The sequence below is a fragment of the Balaenoptera musculus genome, chromosome 3 (genome assembly GCF_009873245.2).
Source record: "Balaenoptera musculus isolate JJ_BM4_2016_0621 chromosome 3, mBalMus1.pri.v3, whole genome shotgun sequence".
Classification (NCBI taxonomy): Eukaryota; Metazoa; Chordata; class Mammalia; order Artiodactyla; family Balaenopteridae; genus Balaenoptera; species Balaenoptera musculus.
Genome location: NC_045787.1, coordinates 63,600,907 through 63,625,927, shown reverse-complemented (window position 1 = coordinate 63,625,927; position 25,021 = coordinate 63,600,907). Strand labels below are relative to the sequence as shown.

Below are 25,021 nucleotides of genomic sequence, written 5' to 3'. Positions count from 1 at the left end.
TGGAAGTTGTGAAGGTACAGGAAGGAGACTGCTTAGTAGCTGATGTGGTGCAGTGGGACTCATGTTAGACTGTGAGTCTAATCCTACCTCCAGCACAGTCTGGCACTGAGAGCTAGTCATGCTACTTTGACTCTTCGTAAGTCATCTCACATTCTCCTTTTAATTATTTCACAGTTGTATTATGTAAAGTCAAGATGAACTGAGATGAAACATAAGGACACTACTTTAAAAAACTTACTGTTTATATGCTTAGGATGATTCCGGGGGTTAGGAATATTAGTATGTCTGGGGCACATCTGTGAGGTCCATTATTATGCCCTTTCAAGAAGACTAGTGAAAAAATGGTAAGAGAAAGGATTGAGAGAAAGATGAGACACAAGTTTCTGACTAAATTATAACTTTAGCAGGACATCAGAGTTTTATTTCTCATAAGATTCATTAAGTACCATTCCTTATTTTTTCATGAACCAAAAAGATAGAATATTGATCAACTGAAATTATCAGATAAAAGGTAGTATACATTAAAAATTTTTTTTTTGAGTGTTACTGCTTAGGAGAATTCAAGCTAGGATCTGGCTTACATTTATATAACATGCTCTGGTTCATAGATCACATTTAGACTTTATAAATTCAAGTTCATTAATTGCTAGAGTTTCACCTTTTAGCTCTTTTTTAAAATGGTTATCACATATATAATTTTCTAATCTTTAGAAAGTTTGTTTGTTTTTTGAGAGCAAATTACTTGTCTATGTCGAGGTTCCCAGTGGTTCATATTTTGTATACATAAGAACTCTAAAAATGTAATCAGTTTCAGTTATTTTAATTGCACTTAAGTTTTGCATCTCTTCCTTAGAGAGGTTTTGATTTTTTTTCTTTTTTTACATTTAGGGCCACTTCTTAAGTTTTTATTTTTAAATGTTTTTGTTTTTTATCCTTTTGGGATAACTTCTTCCATAGTAGGTGATAGAAAGGATTCCTTGAATTTTTTGAAATCTATAATTATAGTTGTTTACTTCCTAGTAGTGTTAAGGGCCTGTGGGCACATTTTATTGATTGGAGTATTGTTAAATATTTTTAATTATTTAAAAAACTACAGGATATACTTATACATAAGGATTGTTTGTTTTCAAAGCTGGATCACCTTAGCTAAAATTATAACTTACATTTACCTTTTCTCTTTATCCTCCTTCACTGTTTTGTTTTCCTCCACAGCATTTGTCACCTTCTATTTCTAATGTAAATACAATTTCCTTTTTTTGTTTGTTTGCTTGTTTATGGTCTATCTTCCTTACTAAAATATTATCTCCCTGAATGCAAAGATTTTTATCCTTTCTGTTGACTGTGATCCAATGCTTAAAAAAGGCACTGTATGAACACCCACACAGTTTTCCAATTTTTAAATTTAATTTGTAAAAAGCATTTAGTCAGAACTTGTAATTTTGAGAATATTGACCTTGTTTTAAATGTTTATTATAGTGAACTCCAACTCATCTGAAATATAAATAATTGGAAAGTTTATGTCACCATCTTTTAAAAATTCTTATGGAAGTCATATACCTTCTTACTCCAATCCCCTCAAATAAGGAACTTATTAAAAAATTCAATCCTTAGAGTATAATTTAGAGTCTACATATTAAGCCCAATCTCTTGCAAATTTCTGGGTTAGTGGTGATAACTGATTTTCATATTGGTGTTAATAATGGTGATTTTCATGTGTCTTAAGATCTTGAAATATCTTCTGAAATTATGGCACAGTGGGAAGCAAATTCAGGAAAATAATGGTGGCATCTTCTCTCAAACTATCCAGTCAGGAAATCACAATATAAAATGAGTATTTTTAAAACTTGAGTAAAGAATAACATGAAAATCTTATATATTATCATAATATTTTAAATGGAAAAATATTGCTTTATAATATGTGTAAGAAAAGTATTATTAGGAAAGTATTTAATATCTCTTTTATTCATTTTAGATAAGATGGGAAAAAAACATCACATTGGGGGAACCACCAGGATTCTTACATTCTTGGTGGTGGTAAGTATCTTTAATTCCATTTTCACTAGATTGATGATGCATTTCAGTAGGCCTTCACTGTACCTGTTTATGATTTCATGCCTCTCATTTATACTTTTTCATTTTCTACAATTATTTCCTGAAAGGTAGCACTTAGAAAAATAAAAAACAAATAAACTCAAAACCAGCATTAATGTTATTTAACTTAAAGATACTTCTATTAAATCAAGCTGGAATTGTGACCAGTGTGTGGAATCTCCAGCTATAAGTATGATATTGTATTAGTCAGCTTTGGCTACCGTAATAAAATACCATAGACTGGGTGGCTTAAACAACAGAAATTTATTTTCACACAGTTTTGGAGGCTAGAAATCCAAGATCAAGCTGCTGAGCATGGTCTGTTTCTGGTGAGAACTCTCTTCCTGGCTTGTAGATGGCTGCCTTCTTACTGTGTCCTCACATGGCAGAGAGAGAGAGAGGGAAAGAGAGAGCGAGCACATAACAGAGAATGAGAGAGAGAGACCAAGCACGTGCTAGCTAACAAACTAGCCTTCTGGTGTCTCTTTTTATAAGGGCACTAATTGCACATGAGGGCCCCACCCATGTGACCTCATCTAAACCCGAGGTTACTGAAGGTAGTGGTGGTGATGGTGGTAAATTTTTAGGAGAGAGAATAGTCCAAAAAAGTTTGAAATAATTCTGTATAGACTCAGAGCTAGAACTGACTAGGAATGTACACAAAGATGGTCAGTCAGTATTAAAGGCCCAGTTGATATCAGAACTTATAAATTTTATTGTGGTACAAGTATGCCCAGGTATGTGACTTTTCTGCAGCAGTAATTGTTAGTCTAGGTATTCAAATGGGCAAGCTAGGCTTTTCTTTTTCTTTTATTTTTAAAAAACTTCTTCAGTTAGGAGCATTTCCTGTTCAGTACTTTATACATTTATCTCTCAACATCTTATTCAAAAGAAAAAACAAAAGCTCTCTTCTAGTGCCGTACACATGGTTTCCTTGGTCCGTTACTTCATGCCATCATCTTTTTAATCTCTCCCCTGAAAACGTGCTTTACTAGAAGTTCCATGGTGAATAGAACCACACTTGGTCAGTTGTGGTTGTGGGTTTCCCTTGTTTGTCTCACATACGTATGGCAGGAACAGGTGCAGTCCTTTGGTTCAGAGTTGTTCCTTTATTTGGAACAACGGTTCACTGCAGTTAAGCACTGTCATTGTGCTGTTTTCCTGGGGTTTAAGACTGACCTCTTGTAACATATAGTGTTATAAAAGTCAGTTTTTCATTTTACATAGTCTGTATTTATGATATCTAGATCTAGACTAGAAATGCTTAATTATTTGCTGAATGTAGTTGAGTTTCCCACTTGTTGACACCCTTATATTTTGTATGTTTCCTATTAGGTCTGCAAAGTGGCACACGAAACCACTTTAGAAGTCTGTCCCTATTGGATTAGTGGGTTAACAAAATGAGGATTTTAAGTTTTTCATTATAGAATTAATTCTATTTCTTGCACCTATTTCTGTTTTACTCCCTTCCTCATGAATTTAACCTATCCTCGTACTGTAAATGGTTGATAAAAACTCACTGAATACTTTGGCTTTTTGCTTCCATCAGACTTGAGTTTTTTTGGTCTTTGCTATCAGAAGGTATAGCTCTTAAATCTGCTATTGCCCTTCCTTTTTCTATGGCTCTTAGATTCAGGGGAGCTCTTCCTCTGTGGTTTTGGTATTTTAAGAAATTTTTACTTACTTAGAGATATCAAAGAAATTGTAAATAATGAGCATAAATATTTTTAGACCATATTTATTTTAATTTAAATCTAGCACATGCAAAAGGTACATTATTTTCAGTGTTTTTAATGTTCTGAGAACTGATGAAAGGCTGTGGATCCCCTCTTCCAGGAAACTGCCCAGATCCTAAGCTTTCCTGATCATTGTGTGTAGCCAGCCATGACTGTGGGCCTTAAATCCAGCAGAGGCCTGACTTTTTTTTCCAGCTGTTTCAGAGGTCCCTTTTATTTTATTTTTTTTAATTAAGACTTTATTTATCTTTTAGAGTAGTGTTCAGTAGGTTCACAACAAAATTGAGGGGAAGGTAGAGACTTTCCTTATACCTCCTGCTTCCACACATATATAGCCTTCCCATTATCAACATTCCCCACCAGAGTGGTACATTGTTGTAATTGATGAACCTACTTTAACACACTAAATTACTCAAAGTCCATAATTTGCATTACAGTTCATTTTTGGTGTTGTACATTCTATGGGTTTGAACAAATGTATAATGACATGTATCCACAATTATAGTAATATACAGAGTATTTTCACTGTCCTAAGTTATATGCATTTAAAGTTTCTCCATGCCTTTCCATGGCTTGATAGCTCTTTTCTTTTAGTTCTGAATAATATTCCATTGTCTGGATGTACCATGGTTTAATTATTCATTCACCTACTGAAGGACATCTTGGTTGCTTCCAAGCTTGGCAATTATAAAAAAAGCTGTTATAAACATCCATGTGTAGGTTTTTATGTAGTCATACATTTTTAGTTCCTTTGGGTATATACCAAAGAGTGTAATTGCTGGATCATATGCTAAGAATATGTTTAGTTTTGTAAGAAGCTGCCAGACTGTCTTCTAGACTGGTTGTACCATTTTTCATTCCCACCAGCAACAAATGAGAGTTTCTGTTGCTCCACATCCTGGCTAGCATTTGTTGCTATCAGTGTTCCAGATTTTGGCAATTCTAATAGGTGTGTAGTGGTATCTCATTGTATTAATTTGCATTTCCGTGATGACATACAACGACGTGGAGCATCTTTTCATATGCTTATTTGTCATCTGTGTATCTTTTTTGGTGAGGTATCTGTTAAGGTCTTTGGCCCATTTTTTAATTGAGTTGTTTTTTTTCTTATTGTTGAGTTTTAAAAGTTCTTTATGTATTTTGAATAACAGTCTTTTATCAGATGTGTGTTTTGCATATATTTTCTCCCAGTCTGTGGCTCGTCTTCTCATTATCTTGACATTGCCCTTTGCAGAACAGAAGTTTTTAATTTTAACAAAATCTAGTTTATCAATTATTTCTTTTATGTATTGTGCCTTTAACGTTATACCTAAAAAGTCATTGCAATACTCAAGGTTATCTTGGTTTTCTTGTAAGTTAACTTCTAGGAGTTTTATTGTTTTATACCTTACATCTAGGTCTGTGATCCATTTTGAGTTAATTTTTGTGAAGGATTTCTAGTGTCTAGATTCTTTTTTTTTTTTTTTTTTGCATGGGGTGTTGTCTAGTTGTTGCAGTATCATTTGTTGAAATGACTATCTTTGCTCCATTGTATTGCCTTTATTCCTTTGTCAGAGATCAGTTGACTATATTTATATGGGACTATTTGTGGGCTCTCTTTTCTGTCCCATTGATGTATTATCTGTTCTTTACCAATATCACACTGTCTTGATTACTGTAGCTTTATAATAAGTCTTAAAGTTGGGTAGTATCAGTCTTCCATTTCTGTTCTTCTTTATTATTGTGTTGGCTATTCTGGGTCTTTTTCCTTTATAAACTTTAGAATCAGTTTGTCAATATCCATGAAATAACTTGTTGGGATTTTGATTGGGATTGCATTGAATCTATAGATCAAGTTTGGAAGAACTGACATCTTGACAATATTGAGATGCCTGACCTTTTTATCCTTAACTCTTTAGAGCTGGGCTTCATAATCTGTGCCCTAGGTTAGGGATTCAGAACTGCCTTTTTTCAGGTTATCTTTTTTTTTTTTTTTTTTTTTTCCTGACTGGGAAAGCTGTTGCTGCTATTGAGGTCCAGATGATTAGGATAACGTGTATTCTTTGAGAACTTACTGCTTGCTCATTTGGTTATACTAAAAGTCCCTGTTGGATGGACCAGTTGCATTTTTATGACTTCTTCTCACTTCTATCTTTTATAGAATATTTGTAAGTGGAGTTTTCCTGTTGTTTAAGCCTTTTCACCAAATATTTACTGTGCAAAATTATGCTGCCTTCAAGGGAATAAGTAGTAGGGGAGATAAACAATTAGTAGTATTATAACTGAGGTATGTACTGGTTATAATAGCAATACAGGAGGAATACTTACATCAGCTTGGAAGAGGTAGGAAAGGCTACACAGGGAAAGTGAATCTGAGCTGATTTGAAAGTTGAGTGAGAAAATGGTATTTTGGGCAAGGAATAGTTAGCATGAAATCTTAAAAGTGATCCTTATGCATTCAAGGAAAGGCAGGTCTCTTGGATCAGTTGAATTGTAGATGCAGTACTATGAAGTGATAGAATATAAGGCTAGAAACAAAGGCAGGGGTCAGACTATGAAGTCCTGGAGTGCATCAAGGACTTTGGACTAGAACTCAAAGATCTTAAACAAGGTATATGACATGATTAGCTTTGTGCTTTTAGATACCTGGCATTACCATAGACATGGATTGAAGAGGATTGAGAGCAGAGGCAGAGTCTAGTTTACAGGGCAGTTGTTATTGTCCAGTTGAAAGGTTATTAGGTGATGGACCCCAGATAGTGAACACTGAGTGGAATAGATTGGAGGTGAATGAAGAAGTTGCCAAGTTTTAGATTTGGATGGTGGGATGAACACTGATGCCATTGATTGAGTGAGGGAGTATAGAGAGAGCAACAGGCTTTGGGAAAAAGACCATGATTTAGCTCGGACAGATTAAATTTTGAGATGCCTGTGTCACATTCAGAGAGAGATGCCCTATACAGTTAGAGATCTGGATCTGTAGGTCTGAGACAGGCCCATAATGGTTTGGGAATTATCAGCATAGACTATACTGTAGGGAAGAGTGTTCATGGGTGAAACTGCCAGTGTAACAAGTAAGAGCAGGGCCTGGGGTTGGGACTCTGGGCAAAGTCAACCTTTAAGTGTAGGTGGATAAAGAGGAGCCTCAAAACAAAATACTTAGAGAGGAAGGAGGGTAATCAGGAAAGAATAATGTATGGGAACCAGGAAAGGCATTCAAAGGAGAGATTAAATCTGCAGCAGGTAAAAGTAAAAAACAACAACAACAAGTATTTTCCTGAATCGGGAAGTAAAGTGAACTTTGGTGGTCTTGGGGAGAACAGTTTCAGTGGAGTAGTGAAAGTGAAATTTAGAAGGCTGTTATATTTCATTTTTCCAGCTCCAGGTTTATGGAGAGTAGTTGAAGTGTGTGGTGATGTGTGTAGTAGTTTCAGGATTAACAATGGAACAGGACCTAACATTTTTATTTCTAAAATTGAATAGATTTGAGCATGTGTATAGATTGAGGTGAAAAGAGTAGGAGAGGTTGAAGATGCATGAAAGAGCAATAAACATGCACAAAAATGCAGAATAAACTACAGGAGAGATGAGGGGCAAAGGCCTTGGAGAGAGAGGAGGAGGGGAATTTCTCCTTTTAGTATGGGATAGAGGAAAGTGTTTGATTTTACTTTCTGGAACTGTTTTTCTTGTTTTTGATATGATTTCCCTTATCATTTCTTTTCTTCTTTCCCAGTTTGCACCATGCCCCAGTGCTGTCATATTTCTTAGGCCTCCCTCCTGTGTTCATTGCATTTACCTTGATCAAATCCCTCTTGAAAGCATATTTCCTCTTAGTATGCTTTAATTTAAAGTTCCCAACTCTCTTCCATGAATTTCAGAAATACAAATGGCAAGAAACTTCTTTCCTCTGAAATTAATGTCCTTTTAGATTTGTGTAATTCAAAAATACACACTTTTTGAAACTTCCTATTTAAAGTTTTCATGGCAGAAACTGTGACTCATTTTTATTTAATATTATATGTAAAACACCTTTTGAAGTAACTTTGGGCTTATGTATTTATATCCTGTAATTAAATATGTATAACATTGCAGAGAAAATAAACTAATAACTAAGATTATCATGATAATCCAGTTTCTGCCACTTGGCAGTGGAAAGTCAAATCTTGTAGCACGCTAGCATTCTAATGATTTTAGAATCTAACGATGACATCAGGTATAGCTAAGAATAACCAAATACTTATGTGAAAATAATAGCACTGGAATTAGTCAGCAGGCTTACTAGAATGGTATAATATTTGTAATTGGCAGACTAGTTCTTACTCATTAGTTCTTGCCTGTAATAGGCATTGCGTAGCTAATTATTTACTTGAATTAAGTTAAACTAAACATCAATATAAGACAATGTAGGCAACAACTAGGACAGAAGAAGAGTATAATCACAGTGATAAGGGAATAAATAGTATTAGCAAGAGAGAAAGCAAAGAACACAGGTGGTCAGGCTATAGGGGAGAAGCGAAATGTGTCTGGGAGAGTAGGAAAGGAATGTGGAATACAGAGGAAGATTTGGTGGGGAGAAGACATTGTAAAAAAAAAAACTGACGGAATCTTCCATTAAATGCAAAGGATTAGAAAGGAAATTGAGGCAAATTTTACTAAATAAGAAAACTTTCTGGCCATAATAACTCTATGAGACTTTTCTAGAATACTTTTAATACCTTTATACTTATTTTAAAAGTACTTTAGTGTAAATCATCTTTGTATCTGCACAAAAGTCTGTAAAATACATAACAGATATTTTCTCTTTACATAAAAAAACTACGGAACAAAAGTATTTGCTCAAGATCAAACTCAGAATTAAAGTTTTCTGAATTGTAACCAGTACTCATCTCAGTAACAGATATTATTTCTTAAATAGGGAGCAGAATTTAGTGGCCCACTATTAATAAGACACTAATTACAGCCCCCTTTTGAGCATCATGAGTGGCTAATTCCAGACAGTAGATATAAATGACTCAGGAAAGTTGTCTTTTCTGAGTCCAGTCTGTCTTGAGACATCCATGGATCACTGGCGGCTTGTGTAGGGTGAGGAGGTGGTTGCCCTAGGTTACTCAGGAAATGAGTTGGAGTACAAGGTAGAAGGTAGGGTAACAAAGTGTTTGCTGTCTTATCCAGGACAGGTCTCTATCTACCACACTCTTGGAACAGCTGATGGTGCTCACACTGCCAGAGCTGTATAAACCTGCCCATCATCAGAATATAAGGCATCTTTGAAATAAGAATTTTTAATACCACACGCACATTAGAGGCAAAACAATGTAAGATAAAAAGTTCAAGCCCAGCTCTGCCATTTGTGTGGCACTTGTGTGGCCACTTGTGTGCCACTTGTGTGGCCCTTAGGTAAATTATTTAACCTTTCGAAGCCTCAGTTCCCTTATCTATAAAATGGGAAAATAATAGGAGGATTAAATGATGAAAAATGTTTAGTATATGATGCTTGAATTTAGCACATACTTATTAAATGTAAGCTATTTTGATGATACTTTAAAATATGAATTTGTTACTAATCCAGGATTATGTGAGAATTTTATGATAGTGGGGCAAAATTTAATGCTTACATTTTAGAAAGTATTAAGCAGTGCTAAGGAATGATACAAGTACATGTATGTGGAAGTTCTAAGGTGATGAGCAGGTACATGTACATTTCACTACCCTCTGTAGTGTTACGAATGGACAGTTTTCTTCAATATAGGTTAAGAGTAACTAACATTAATTGATAATGTATTTTTGGGACAGTCAACAAGAAATAACTTCCTTAGTTATTTTAAGACTTGAACTTATAATAACATGACTTGATCCTCAGAAAAAAATGTCTTCCCCAGGGTTTTTTTTTGCTTCTTCTTTTAATTTTTATTTTCATGGAATTCTAGATCTTGCCAGTGGCATGAAGGTTATATAATTACGTTAGCATCCCATCTTCTGGGACACATCTGGCATGTTTACCCACCCTCGTGGACTTCTCTGACAACCATTTTGCTTTCTATGTTCCCTAGAGATATTGAAAGCTAGCTAGTCACTTTGACTCTCATCCTCAGGATAGAAGGAAAAAGTATTTGGATGAGATCCTCAACCTGGGAATCCTGTGTTTTCTTTTAACTTAGGTGGGGAAATTTTTAATAATAATAAATGATACAAGAACAAAGATTTCAATACTGTGCAAGTTTTGCTTCTCTGTATTTAGTCTCTATCTTCTTCATTTGTAAAATAGAGATTTTTCACTTGTTTCTGCTTAGGAATAAAGAGACTGTAAATCTAAAACATTATTCATGAATATCAATCCACCACATTTCAAGGATAGTATTTTGGATTCAAGCTTTGGATTACAGAAATTGAAAAGCTCCTGGGCCTCCAGCATGTCAGGTTGTAGAGGGAGGAAGTCTGTATTTGTTGATTACTATAACTTTATAGTATAGTTTGAAATTGGGAAGTCTCCAGCTTTATTATTCTTTCTCAAGATTGCTTCAGCTATTCAGGGTCTTTTGTGGTTCCATACAAAGTTTAAGGTTATTTTTCCTGTGAAAAATGCCGTTGGAATTTTGATAGGGATTGAATTGAATCTGTAGATTGCTTTGGGTAGTGTGGACATTTTAACAATATTAATTCTTCCAATCCGTGGCATGGAATATCTTTCTATTTTTTTAATTTCTTCTTCAATTTCTTTCATCAATGTCTTATAGTTTTCAATGTATCGCTCTTTCACCTCCATGGCTAAATATATTCCTAGGTATTTTTTTCTTTTGGATGTATTTGTAAATGGGTTTGTTTCTTAATTTCTATATCTAATAGTTAATTGTTAGTGTAGATTCACAAAAACAAACATCACAAATTACAACAGACTTTTGTATATTGATTTTTTTATCCTGCAACTTTACTGAATTCATTTATTAGTTCTAACAGTTTTTTGTGGAATCTTTAATAATTAGAGTCTTCTTTCTTTTTTCTTAGTCTGTTAGCTAATGGTTTGTCAAGTTCGTTGATCTTTTCAAAGAACCAGCTTTTGGTTTAATAATTTTCTTTTTTTTAATTCTTTATTTCATTTATCTCTGCTTTAATCTTTATTATTTCCTTCTGCTAGCTTCTTTCCTTCTGATTTCTTCTTTGACCCATGGGAGTGTGTTGTTTAATTTCCACAAATTTGTGAATTTTTCCATTTTCCTTCTGTTATTGATTTCTAACTTTATCCCATTGTGGTCAGAGAACATACCTTGTATGATATCTATCTTTTTAAGTCTATTGAGACTTAATTTGTGCCCTAACATGTGATCTATCCTGGGAAATTGTCCCATGTGAACTTTAGAAGAACGTGTATGCTTTTTGTTGGTTAGAGTGTTCTGTGTATGTCTATTAGATGTAGTTGGTTTATTGTGCCATTTAAGCCCTTTATTTCCTTGCTTGTGTTCTGTCTGCTTGTTCTGTTATTGAGAGTAGAGTATTGATGTCTCTATTATTGTAGAACTATGTATTTCTCCCTTGGATAAATGAGTTTAAAAGGATATATTTCTTTACCTTTATTCAAGGAAAAAATGTATAGGTAATGTAGGATTGTTAGAAATACCATATATAAAGTTATCTGCTTTAGTAATTTGGTTTATTATCCTTAATCTGACTCTTGCAAATTTTTGACCTCCTATTAAATCCGTAAAGAGAAACGTTGTCATAATATTGCATATAATATTCTGTGATTAAACTAAACACCATTTAAAGACAACCATTATAAAATTTTGGTTTTAAGAGCATTGAAGTTCCTTAAGAACATGAAAATGAGAATAATTGCAATATACTGTAATTCATAACACACCTGATCCAGGTGGAAAACTTTAAGCTGTATCCTTGTCTGTGTATAATTCTTATACTTTTTGTCCCAAAAGGAATAGAGGGAGGTCAGATACAACTTTTAACTGCTTTCACTCTCCTAAAGGAATTGAAGTTTATTTAAATTAATTTGGTCTTTATTGTTTGCTTTGTATTTCTTGCTTATTGTAGAAATTTAAAAGGAAATAAATGCCAGTACTTAATCTTTCATATTTTTCACCTCTAAGGGTAATCTTATTTTTACTGAATTAATTGTGTTATAAGGCATACAGAATGTTTTATCCTAACTGAGGAGAGAGACCCAGGAGAGAGACTTCAAGGGTCAAAACAAAGGGACCAGTTTGATTTACCAAGTTTTATTGTACCATTGTTAACTGTGCCCTCAGCCGAATGACCTGCCTTAACAATATGTATACATTTTAAGCTTTTGTGCAAGCTAATTATAGTGTTGATGATATTATTAATAATACGCTTACTATAAGACCCTGTGTTTATTTTGTATAATTTAATTTTCTCAGCAACCCCATTGTATAGAGGAGGAAATTCCTATCTGTTTAAACAAATTGAGCTAGTAGTGGGCGGGAGTCTCAAGAGGGAGGGAATTATGGGGATATATGTATACATATAGCTGATTCACTTTGTTGTACAGCAGAAACTTAACACAACATTGTGAAGCAATTATACTCCAATAAAGATTTAAAAAAAAAAAGAGCTAGTAAACGGCAGGGCCAGCTTTTGTCTCAAATATGTCCTATTCCAAAACTTGTGCTGTTAACCATTTGGCTTAGCCTACTTTCCAATTCTATAGAGTGGGAAATGTATAATAAAAAATACTTGTTGATCAGTAAAATTACCTTTGTTTATTGCCAGTACTTTCAGCCATTTGCTTTCCTGATTTTTAATCCCATGCTCTTGTTCATTGTTAATTTTATAAATGGGAGGATGACTGGGGCCACATGTTTTGTAAGCAGTATAATTATTTTTTCTCAACCAGTTCCGTCTTGCTTTTTCCCATTGTTCTTGAGTAGGAAGAAAAAAAGAAAGTTAGTGTGAATTTTTTAATTTTCAAAATTACTAACCTGTCTTTGTAATTACAAGGGAAAACCAGAGGATATTTTAAGAAAATATATTTATTTGACAGGTGTGACTTAACGGTCAGGATAGGGTATCGGCCTGGGGATTGGACAACAAAATTATCTTGAAAAAATTAATTCCACTTTTATAAGTAAAGTTACTTTAATTCCTTAATGATTAACTTGGTATTTTTAAAACCTTTTCATTCTTCATGGGGAAGTTGTGGAAAGTATTATAATTATTTCAATCATGTGTTTAAGTCATGTAAATAGACAGTTAAGAATGACAGTCTAAATTTTTTTAAATTAAATTTTCATTTTGGAAAAACCTTAGCATTTCTAAACAATGGCTAGGTTATACCCTATTATTACATGACGAGCCTTGTCTGTATTTAAATCTTTCAAATAAATATTTGTCCTGAAGAAGAAAACACATTTTGTGTAAAGAACATTTGTCTTCTAATTTTTGGAATTGTGATCTCTCATTTGACATTATATGATTTTCTTAATGTTACCATAATTACTTTTTTAGTGTATTTTGGGATCTCTACTGTGCAGCTCCAGAAAGACGGGAAACATGTGAACATTCAAGTGAAGCAAAAGCCTTCCATGATTATGTAAGTTACTATATAATTTTACTAAGTTATATTGTCAGTTTTCTTCTTAACCACTGTTCTTGAAAAATGCATTGGACCATCCATGTTTTCCCTTTGGTACTTAAGAAATTATTCTTTTTGTCTTGGGAAGTAGGCTCATCACTTTAAAAGTGAAATACAAACGGGTTTGTGAGTCTTGTTGAAGAAACTTAGGATAAGAGAGTAGTCCTAACTCCAGGATGTTAAAGGTGTTTCTTATCTTTAAGTGTGCCTGATTTGTGAAGTTGCAGATTTATAAAAATTAAGTAGTAATTATTCCACAAAATTCATCATAAGAATTCTATAAGTGAAAAGTTCCTCTTCTGCATATAGCATTTTAAAAATACATAGAAATATTACATTATTCTCTTTTGCAGCTTTTAGTTACACATCATAAGGCTAAATATCCCCTTCACTGAATTCAGTTCCATAAATAAATTTATTGTAAATTAAAGGAAATACAAGATAAGAGAGCAAAAGAGTCTGGGCAAAAATGAAAATGTGAATTTTTTTTTTAATTCTTAAGGAAGAGCAGTGGCCTATCCTTGGCTAGGTGATGTATTTTTTTAGAAGAACTGTAAATGTGATTTTAGAGAGTTGATGGCATCAGGAAGTAGAATTGTAAAAAAAAAAAAAAAGTTGGGGGGGAGTAGGTTTTCTTTAGGGAAAAATAACATTTAAGAATGAGGAGACTGTGTTTTGAAGGGTCTGGGAAAACACTGTGTTTGCAGAACTGACCATAAAAGACATGCAGATTGAGTTTGGGGTGGAGGAAAACCAGTTTCCTTGGTGTGGAACAAGTGGAGTTGGGCCTGGAGCCTGAGGAAATATCGATTTTAAGTACCTGAAACTTTACCAGAGGGATACATGTTTAGTTGGTAGAAGGGAGGCATCATTCTGTGTAAACAGCCTTTAAAACCAGAACCGTGGCTCAAAAGGGAAAAAGAACTTGTTCTTCCAAAGGAAATACCTCAGCCTTAGTCTGAAGAGTGGAACTAGCCAGAAGAATTATAACCCCAAACACAGCACAAGGAAGAGTATGCAGACTTAAGAGAAGTGAAAATCTTGGGCATCTTGCAGGGACTGTGTAATACTTTAAACGTATACGAAACTGATTAAAGTGAGACTGCTTGTGATTACTTCATCAGATATTGATTGTACTCATAAAGCTTGCTATGTGCTAAACACTAGCTCTTGGGGACAAGGTGAGTGAAAGGGATGCTGCTGCATATAAAGAAAAAGTACAGAAAAGGCAGATAAGGCAGGGCCCAGGACACGGCATTTATTTGAACAATCTCCTTCTTTTTCACCTTTGGGTAATGGCTGTAAAGTAAAGCAGAGACCCAACCGTGAAGAGTGTAAGGATTCTGGCTAGAGTGAGATACTCATCTCATCCGTCTCTTACATCAAGAAAGACGTGCCTAGGTTTGGCCTGCCAGTAATGGGAAAAGTTTTTAAAATAACCACTAATTTTGACAACTAGATGGCATTAGATAGTATCAGTGGTCTGCTGTAAAGGACGTACAATGTTTGTGGATCTACATCTTAAGAAATTAATTATATAAGTACTTTTTCAAAATTCCATAGTATAGAAAGATGCAGCCTTCTGTTCACCATGGAGATCTTATAGGGAACACTGAACTAATTTAGTATCTCCTTCTTAGAAGCATAGATAAATCATCATTGTTGTCATAGCCGTCATCATCATCGTAATCGTAATCATTGTGCATCCATAAGGTGCTTTCGGTATTTCAGAGAGTACTCACACTTAATTAGCTTTAGAAACCCTCTTAAATATTTCAAGGTTTTTGAAAATGAGCATTGACCAGAGGTAGGAGTGAAATTAGATTTTATAGGAAGAATAACCCCTTAAAATGTAATTTGGTCCTAAGAAAATGTAGTTTAGAAAAAAGTCAGTATTTGGATTTTACAATTTGTTATGAATTAGCACATGTTTTATCAGATGTTTCATAATTTTATCTTAAATATTAGTTTTAAGAGATTTGATTTCTTAGGTGGCATTTTTATTATACCTTTAAGTCAATCTATTTTTAATGGTAATACATCTCTAAATTTTTTCAAATGGAGGTTCCTGAAAAGATAAGAGTTTGACTTACAGAATCTTATATTGCAATTGGATTTTTAGAAATGCATTTGTTTTCTGTAGCAAACTTTTATGGTAATTTTCATGGGTAGGATTTCCTGAATTCTTAATAGTAGACAGTTTCTAAAAATGATCAACATAATTCATGTTTAATGTGTAGATATAGAAGTTTGAAAGATTCAGGGAAGAAAATAGGAAACAGGAACAAACAATAAGTTTGGTAAAATTCTGTCATGTAATATTGCTATATTAGAGTCCATTGGGAACCATTTCTAAGATAGTGATTAGTATGTATACCTAGTGAATTTCAAGGTAGTTCTCAAGGAAGCATTCTGAAAAATATTTTCTTTATTAGCTGCATCTTCAGAGTAAAAAAATACTTGCATGCATAAATTCTGATATGTTTAAAAAGTAGTCTCATTATTTTCTAGTCTTCACTTATCTATGAGATTGAATGGATAATGAAAGATAAACTACTTTTTTTTCTTTATTTTATTTTTTAAAATTTATTTTATTGAAGTATAGTTGATGTGCAATGTGTTAATTTCTGCTATAGAGCAAAGTGATTCAGTTATACATATATATATATATGTATACATTTTTAAATACCTTTATTGGAGTATAATTGCTTTACAATGGTTTGTTAGTTTCTGCTTTATAACAAAGTGAATCAGCTATACATATACATATGTTCCCATATCTCTTCCCTCTTGCACCTCCCTCCCACCCTCCCTATCCCACCCCTCTAGGTGGTCACAAAGCACCGAGCTGATCTCCCTGTGCTATGCGGCTGCTTCCCACTAGCTATCTGTTTTACATTTGGTAGTGTATATATGTCCATGCCACTCTCTCACTTCGTCCCAGCTTACCCTTCCCCCTCCCCGTGTCCTCAAGTCTATTCTCTACGTCTGCGTCTTTATTCCTGTCCTGCCCCTAAGTTCTTCAGAACCATTTATTTAAAAAAGAAATAGTGGAGGCATAATGAGGTAAATTATGAATAATCCTTTTAATTAAAAAATAGGCTAAAATGTTAAAAGTGATTGTCTTTTGATACTGGGATTATGCATGATTTTATTTTTATCTATATAGTTCTGTATTTTCCAAATATCTGTAGTTAACTTTATATACAGGAAAGTTACTTTAAAGCAGATTAAATTTCACCTTACAGTGAGTTCTAATCTTTCTTCTAAAATTAGAAAATAAAAATCTTAGTAAAATAAAATTTAAATTTTAGGTGGTCATATGTTTTCATGTAACCATGTTATATTCATAAGCATATTTAGCACTGCTCATGAAAGACTTTTTTTGGTAAATGCGCATACTAAAAGAGAGATATATAAACTGAATAGATGTAATTTTGAGCCATTCTATAATTTCTAATAACTTTTTTGGTAATAATTATCCCAGAAACATTTTTGGCTTTTGGTTTTTAATTTTTTTTGGTTTGTTTTCTAATCATTGCCTTTTTGGAATATGGATTTTAGTCACCATATTATTTTATTTGCCAAATAATTATAGATGCAGCATTAATTAATATCTTTTTCCTCAAAAAATCACCCTGTTCATATTTATTGTGAGAAAAAGAAAAAAAGAGAGGAAACATTTAAGATGATTTTGATCTTTGCATTTATATTTTAAAATATATTAACTATTTAACATCCATAGGGAGTACCAAATGTAAAATAATTATACCTTTAGAAATCAGCAATTAATAGTATGTAGGGATGCATTTTTGGATGACAAAGCTATAAAAAATCACAAGGAAATGATTACTGTACATGTCAGGATAATGGTTCCTTATGAGAGATAGGAAGAGGTTATGATTGGGATGGGGCTCATGGCCGTGGCTTCTGAGATGGCTGGCAAAGTTCTTTTTTTCCTGACCACAGTGGTGGTTACTTTACAATAATGATATGTTTGCTTTATAAAATTTCATAATGCCGCAAATTTATTTTGTATGGCTTTCTGTATTTTTTTATTCTAAAATAACAAGATTTTAAAACAGTTACAATAATTAACTTTAGAAAAAGAATATGCACAGTCAGTTCTAATGTGTTTCCAGGCATTGTTATGGTTCATCCTTAAGAACTGATGGCAGAAAATCTAGGGATGGTCTCCAAACAAATCTGTGTTTGTTTCTTCTCTGCTATGACAGACTCTATGAAGTACGTCTACCTGTTGATTTTCTAGAGGGGAGTAGAGAATAAGATAAGGAATGACGGAGGAAAATTTAGTAATTAAGAATTTATTTTATAAGAAAAGAGAGAGATTTTACTATAAGATAATTATTTTGCTATATGGCTGGGGGATACCTAGCTTGGCCCTGTTATTTTTATCCTGAGTGAAAACCAGGTTCATCTAAATTATAAAACTATTATTATATATTACAATATTATCATTAAAAAGTAAACCATTTCAAGTGATTAGAAATAATACCTGCTAGCTTGTAAAGTTTATTGGACTAGCTTTCCTTTTCTCCCTATTACTGTTGTTTTTATTTTACTCTGAAATCACAGGCAATGCTTTTATGTGGAGCTAGTTAATGTTTACTGGATTTTTTTCCTGTTACAGCTTAACATGAGTTGTTTTATTTAATAATTTATTTCTGATTTCATTTATTCCCAAAATATTTAGCAAAAATATCAACATATACTACTAAACTTTTAATGAAAAACATATACAGTGATTATAATTTTAGTTCTCTGGTATGAAGAGAAGATTCCTTAATTGTCCTAAAGCAAAGATAGAGTCAAAATAAATTATTGCTTTAGCAGTGTGATGGTAATGAAATAACATTATTACAGTGAGCTCTTGAGAGCAGGGAAGATCAGACCTGTTCTTCCCCAGAGTCTGTCAAATAATAGATGTTAAATAAATGTTAACAGAATGAAGTAGTCTGTTAGTTGGGAAGCTGGAAATGTTTCACATCATTCAGATGTTCAGGTAGAGTGATAGGCTTGAGTCATAATTGTTGATAACATGTGGCTGGTTTTTATATTCTTGCCTAAAACAGTGTTTGTAACATTTGGAAAGGATTATGTTACAGGTTTGTAGTGATGGGATGCTTTTTAAAAAATGATATAAATACACATATATTATGTAAATAAAATAATATGAGAAGAATGTTTTCATTCATACGTTATGAAGAATTTTTTTTACAGATAATTACATATTATTTAGGAAAATATCAATACTTGTGTAGAAACTACTGCAGAGTTAGGTGCGTTCTTTGCCATTATCCTGTAACATCCTCTATGTATATCCTGCATATCCCTATATATTAGATTTTTGTAATAGAATGTTTTCGCTAATAATTTGTGAGCTTCTTCAAGGAATAGACTTTGTCTTATTTATCTTTTTCATGCTCTTTACCTGGCAGGGTGCCTGACATGAGATGTTCAAATTATGTTTGGTGTTTACATAAATGAATGATTAAATAAAATATTACCTAATAGGTGTTTATCATTTCTTATTTTAGTATAACTGAATATGTAGTTGCAGGAAGGTAATTTAATACTACTTTTATTCACTTTGTATTTTTAAACAAATTTAGATAAAACAGCAACTTGTAAAGACATAAGTGAATCAAAGCAGGTAGCAGAGGCTTTCTATCTTGGGAGGCCTGGCTCTAGGGAATGTAGTGGTGAACAAAACAGATATAGTCCCTATGCTTATGGGCTTATCATCTAGCAAAAGAGATCTTTCCTCAAGAAGTCTGAAATATCAAATAGTAAAGTACATGTAGAGATAGCATTATATTGCTAGACCAGTCAAAATTTATAGATATGTAAGAATATGGAAAGAGATAGGTAAGAATATGGAGAGTAAGTACACATAACTTTTGATATATATTTAATTTTTGGCATATAGAGACATAATTAGTAAATGCTCAAATGAATGAATAGTTTCACATTGGGCCATAATTCTCCTAAACAGTCTATGTAAACTAGAGTTCTTAATAGGCTAGGAACAAATAAAGTTATATTTAAAATTCATTAAGATGATAAAAACTATCGTAGGTATATATTAACATTTGTCAGTCAGTACTGTATAGGCTGTTGTTCAGCTCAACAGGTAGGGACATACAGTTGGCTCTCCGTATCTGCAGGTTCCACATCTGTGGATACAGAGAGCTAACTGTACTATGCCATTTTATGTGAGGGACTTGAGCATCTGCGGATTTTGCTATCTGCGGGGATCCTGGAACCACTCCCCTGTGGATACCTAGGGACCACTGTAATGAGATTCATTTTTCGCCTTATTCTTATCTGCCATATTATTTCTACCCTTGTTTTCATTTCCTGTAGGATCCAATTTAATTTCTTTTGCCATATATAAACAGTGTAAACCACCTTATATTCCTTATAGAGTAAGGTAAGTTGTTTATTTTGTTTTGTTTTTGTGCAAGTTGTGTTGATTTGAACAAGTACATTCACCACTTTACCTGTGAGATGTGTGTCTTATCAACTTGTCCTTCGGCCTAGGATGGCTTCTGGGTGGCATCTAAGTACTGCTAATAACTCTTAGCTATTTTCCCTATTTCTTTTGATCCTGAGATTTCTTGTAGGGAATATGTTATTTCAGTCATTCGATGCGAAACATGAATAAAGGGAGACGATCAAGGAAACTACAAAGCATTGTGAAAGAATTCTACTTTACTTAAAAATCTTTTACAGTAATTTACTGCATTATATAGACATTATGAAATTCATAAAGAAATAAATGAAGAAGCTAATATGGAAAAGAGATAAAGAAACAGAACAGGTCTGACCTTATTTATATTTCAAAGTATGTATTTTCATGGAACTTCATCTTAAGCCCCTTTCCTCCCACTGATGTATTCATTTTTATTAAAGTCTAATTTCTGGTGAATGTGGAAAGATGAAGATGGAAAGGCCTTAATTTACTATTTTTGATGCAGACGTTGCACTGCCTGTGATTATGTTGTCAATAGCATCATAACATAAACAGCAGAAATATACTTTCAAAAATAACATGCATTTCTAACTTTCTATTAGAGATATGAAATTCATGAATTTACTTTGGAGATTTTTCAAAACTGGCTGATGTTGGAACAATGTAGACTATGTTTAAGGAATGGTAAGAAGAGCTGTTTGACCAGAGTAGAAAAATCAAACACAGGATCAATGCTTAGCTAACAGATGGTAGCATTTTAAAACTGTAAGGCAACTGTGAAATCATCCTTTTCAGTGGTTTCATGCTGAGTTCCCTGGAATCTTGAGGTGCAGTGGAAGGCCCATATGGTGCCTAGGAGTGAGAGGGAGAGAATCCTACCAGAAGGCCCTTGGCTTCCTTCTGTTTTTAACCAGAGCAGCTCAGTTTTTACTCTTTCCCAGTTCCTTCTATTTTCTCTTTCTTATTAAATGGAAACTCGATTTAACGAGTTACCTCTGCCATAAATGAATCCTCTTTTAATCTCCCTTGTTATCGCCAAGTGGTCATCAAAACCAGTCAATTCCATTGCCTAAACATTTCTTACACGTGTCTTCTCCTCTCTGATCACAGTGCAGGTACCTCAGTTCCCATCTTCATCATGTTCCAACAGCATTACAACAGCTATTTCTGCATCTGTCTCCCTTCTACCCCTGCAGGGTTCAAGAACTCTCTCCCAAGGGTTCTTGGTAAAACTCTTGAATAAGCAACCTTCTTTTTTTTTTTTAATCTCTTTTATATATTCACAGTGTCAGAATCCAAAACAATCCAAAAACTTTTAAAAAGTTTGAAAACTGCTTATTTGGGCTGACCTAGTTATTTTACTAGGTAAGAAACTTGGTACTCAGAGACATGAAGGATATGATATGCCATTGTTTAAAAACTGAGTGAGGTTTAGCCTGGAAAACTCAGGCTTTCCAAATTTTCATTGAGTACTTTTTCAACTATACTGGATGAAAGCTTTGTTCTGTCTGCACTCGAGAGTCTTTTTTTCAAGCATATTCAAAAAATAGTGAATTCTGTTTTAGGACAATTAATCTGAGGGCATTGTGTAAGAGGAGCTGAAGAAGGGAAAAGGGCTAAAGATAAAGACTGTGAGGAGGCTATCCTAATAGTCTTGATGTGAGCTGAGAAGCCCTTGAATTAGCATGGTGACAAATGAAATGGAAAATTAAGAATGAAAATGAAGAATTAAAAAGATGGGATTGTCTAGTTGTAAGCACTGAGGAAGAGAGAAATTTTTAAAATAATTTGTAGTTAACATGACTAATGAACTGAGACTTGTGATACTTTTAGCAGAAATCTGGAATTTGGAAGGAGGAAAGACAGTTCAGCTATAAAAGTGAGTTAAATTAATGAGGGAATAGGGGTAAAATAAGAACAGAGGCCTGGGGATAGAAATTTGGAAAGAAATACATTTAGGAGTGATAGAAAGGAAGGGACTAGCATTAAGATAGGGAAAAATATGATACAATGAGAGGTAAATACTTATCACACTAGCTAGTCTGGCTTAGATGGCATGAGTGGTGTGTTCCATATCCCAGTAAATTTACCGAATCTGTTCACTATTTCTGGATGCGTCCAATGTGAACTCTGTATCCTAGGGCAACTAATAAAATGTGTTTGGTGTTAAGGTACTATCTTGAGTTCCTAAGATATTCAAAAGCTGTTTATGGTTTTTGAAGCAAGACTTGAGACTCCAGCTATGTCAATGCCTGAATGATTTTTATAGGCCACAATTTTATTTTAGAAAGCAGTCATGAATTGGATTGGGGGGAGAGTAGATTCAAATTTGTAGGAAAGCTAAGTGGACTTAAATGATCCATGGCTTCTTCCAGAAGTTTTTGAAACTTAGATTAATAGGTAGGGAAATCTCAATATATTAGCCTTCCTTCTTTGTTGAAACTTTGTTTTAGCAAGCATGTATTGACTTGCCTGTTAAATAAAGAGCAGTGTAAAAATTCACATACCTAAAGGAGGTGAGCATACATGAAGACTATAAAAATCCATCATGTTCAACTTGGTAGTCTAGCGGCTTGTACTTAATTGGTACTCAATATTTGATGAAAGAATGTACATTCTTCAGGCATGTGGTTTCTAAACTATGTGCCCCCACTTCCATGGGAACATTATATGTGATCCAGTCAATATTTCTTCTTGCTTTCCTTTGATTATTACCTTATCCTGTTTATCACCTTATCTTATCCCTCTTCCTGATCATCATCCTTTCTTTGTTAGCCTTTAGAGAGATATGAAAAGAGAAAATGAAGAAAAATATTTCAGAGCTGAAGTTATAACTTTTTATTATGGTATGGACAAAAGCCCAAATACAGAAAGGAAATGGAATGTTTTTAGCTATCACAAAATTACTTCTGTATTGCTTACAATAGTATATCTTAATTTAATGTGTATTAGAAATTATGAGCATAATTTCTATATGCACTTTCATCAACACGTAACCACATAACCAGACTAACTTCTTTTTTGCTCTAACCTGGAGTATCCTCGTGAAAGAACATTGGGAGCTTTCTGTAACTTAAATCTGGAGACCTGTTCCATCACAGGCCACCTACCTGCATACCCTTCTATCTTTTCCAAACCATGACTATAACCTTTGACTTTTTCTTCCCATTTTCCTTTGTCAATTTTTTTTCTCCCACAGTGCCTAGTCCTTTCTTTATGTCTAGAATTTTCATTTCATTCGCTACAGAGACATACAGGAAGTAACTAAACAAACACTGGGAGTTTGCAGAGACTTAGGAATCTCCACAGGTTTTTATTTGAAATATAAATGGAACTTCCCTGGTTTTACCTCCATGTCCACATTCCTGATTGATTATTTATTTATTTATTTTAATTTTTTTCTTTTTTTTTTTTTTTTCAAGGGGTTGTTGGGAGAGTGAAGTGCGTAGGGGTATTTTAAGTTTCTTATTTGGGAATTATTCTCCTCTCTTGACTGGATGAGAGCTCACGCTTCTTCAAGTTCAAACCAAGAAAGGATTGAGCTGGCACCACTGCCCAGTTCTTTAGAACTCGTGGTATCCTTGGAAACCTCTCACTTTCCAAGTGGTCTCTCTGAGAGGGCAAAATAAATAAGGAGGGCACTTTCCTAGCTGACACTCAAAGGTTCTCCTCCTGGCTCTTCCACTACCTTTTAATGCTTAGTTTTCCATCACCTGTCCACTTGCTGGGACTTTCAGGCTAATTCTACCTTTGAGAGTAACTAAGCTTTTGTGTTCTTAATGAATGTTTGGGCTTAGTTTCTTCAGCGCTAATGAGGTTTAACATCAGGTGTTACTGTGAGGGAAGCTTTCTGCCTTTTATTACTAGCTCCCTTCAGTTGCCTTTAGCCAGCTCCTATATTTTCTTATGTCAAAGTTGTGCATCCAGTTGGAGCATCTACTGAGTTCCTCTGTCTTATCTGAGAGATGTTCATTTCTAGAACAAAAATGATTGGTGCCTTTGCTCAGGGACCTACTTGCTCAGATCAGTTTTCCAGATACTATCTGAATAAATTCTCAGTCTCCTTTTCCAAATTTAAATTCTATTAAATAGTAATCAACTTTAACAGTTTCCATCAGTGGGAAAAGGTAGGCCTTCGTCTTACCCTTGCTTCTGCCTTTGCAAGCTCTCCTGTCATTCAGGATACAAGTCAAATTCTGCCTCATTAGCGAGGACCTTCCTAACTACTCCAGTGTTAGTAAATTGTTCACTTTATTGATTTAAAATACGAGATTGCCTTATTTTTTAGATTCCACATATGTGATATCATGAAGTATTTGTCTTTCTCTGTCTGACTTATTTCACTTAACATAATACCCTCCAAGTCCATCCACGTTGTTGCAGATGGCAAAATTTCATTCTTTTTTATGGCCAAGTTGTACACCTGTAACTTATATAATATGGTTCATCAACTCTGTACAAAGATAAAATAAAATATGAGATTGCCTGTCAGTGCTCTACCTGATTTGCTTCTCACTTAGATTATTTGATTAAAATACTTTCCCTTTCTTCTTCTTTTTAAAAAAATTTTCATGGAGTTGAAGTAATAAGATTGAAACAGGAAAAAATTATCTCAGTAATTTTCTTTGAAATAAAAAAGAGCCAGAAGGATTTTTTCCCCTTATTTTAGGAATTTTAAGAAGTGATAATTATATATAGTTTTCTGTAATTGTGTGTGTAGATCTCATGGGCTGTTACTACCTGTCAGGAACAAACAGCACCCAATGCTTTCCTTACTCATATCAGAAGACTACACTAGCAATAAAGGGAGGTGCTTAGGGAACTAGGGTTGATTAATTTAGATTAAAAAAAGAAATTTAGGGTTTTTTTTTTCAGTTCAACTGTGATTTCTGTAAAACTTTATTTTTACTAATAATGGAAGTTAGAAATCTAAAGAGTGAATAATAGATCTTGTCATTAAATATTTGTAGAGAAAAAATTGTGCATGTTTTTTCCTTTAGTAAATATAAGTAGGTAGATACTTATTTTACTACAGTGGTGCTGTCAAGAATAAGAACATAAGAACCGTCTTTCTGTTGGGGAGAGTCAATGCATTTAATCAGAGTTAAAACAAATTCA

General features: G+C 33.8%; 1 protein-coding gene across 7 annotated transcripts in view; it reads left to right on the top strand.

Annotated features, from left to right (window-relative positions):
- Positions 1-25,021, top strand: part of SSBP2 (single stranded DNA binding protein 2) — a 304,079-nt gene that overhangs the window by 80,076 nt on the left and 198,982 nt on the right. For all 7 annotated transcript variants that reach the window (XM_036847746.1, XM_036847742.1, XM_036847745.1 and 4 more), the window contains 2 exons: positions 1,973-2,034; positions 13,281-13,365. In XM_036847746.1, coding sequence (XP_036703641.1) covers positions 1,973-2,034; positions 13,281-13,365 — 147 coding nt within the window. The remainder of the gene's footprint in view (positions 1-1,972; positions 2,035-13,280; positions 13,366-25,021) is intronic.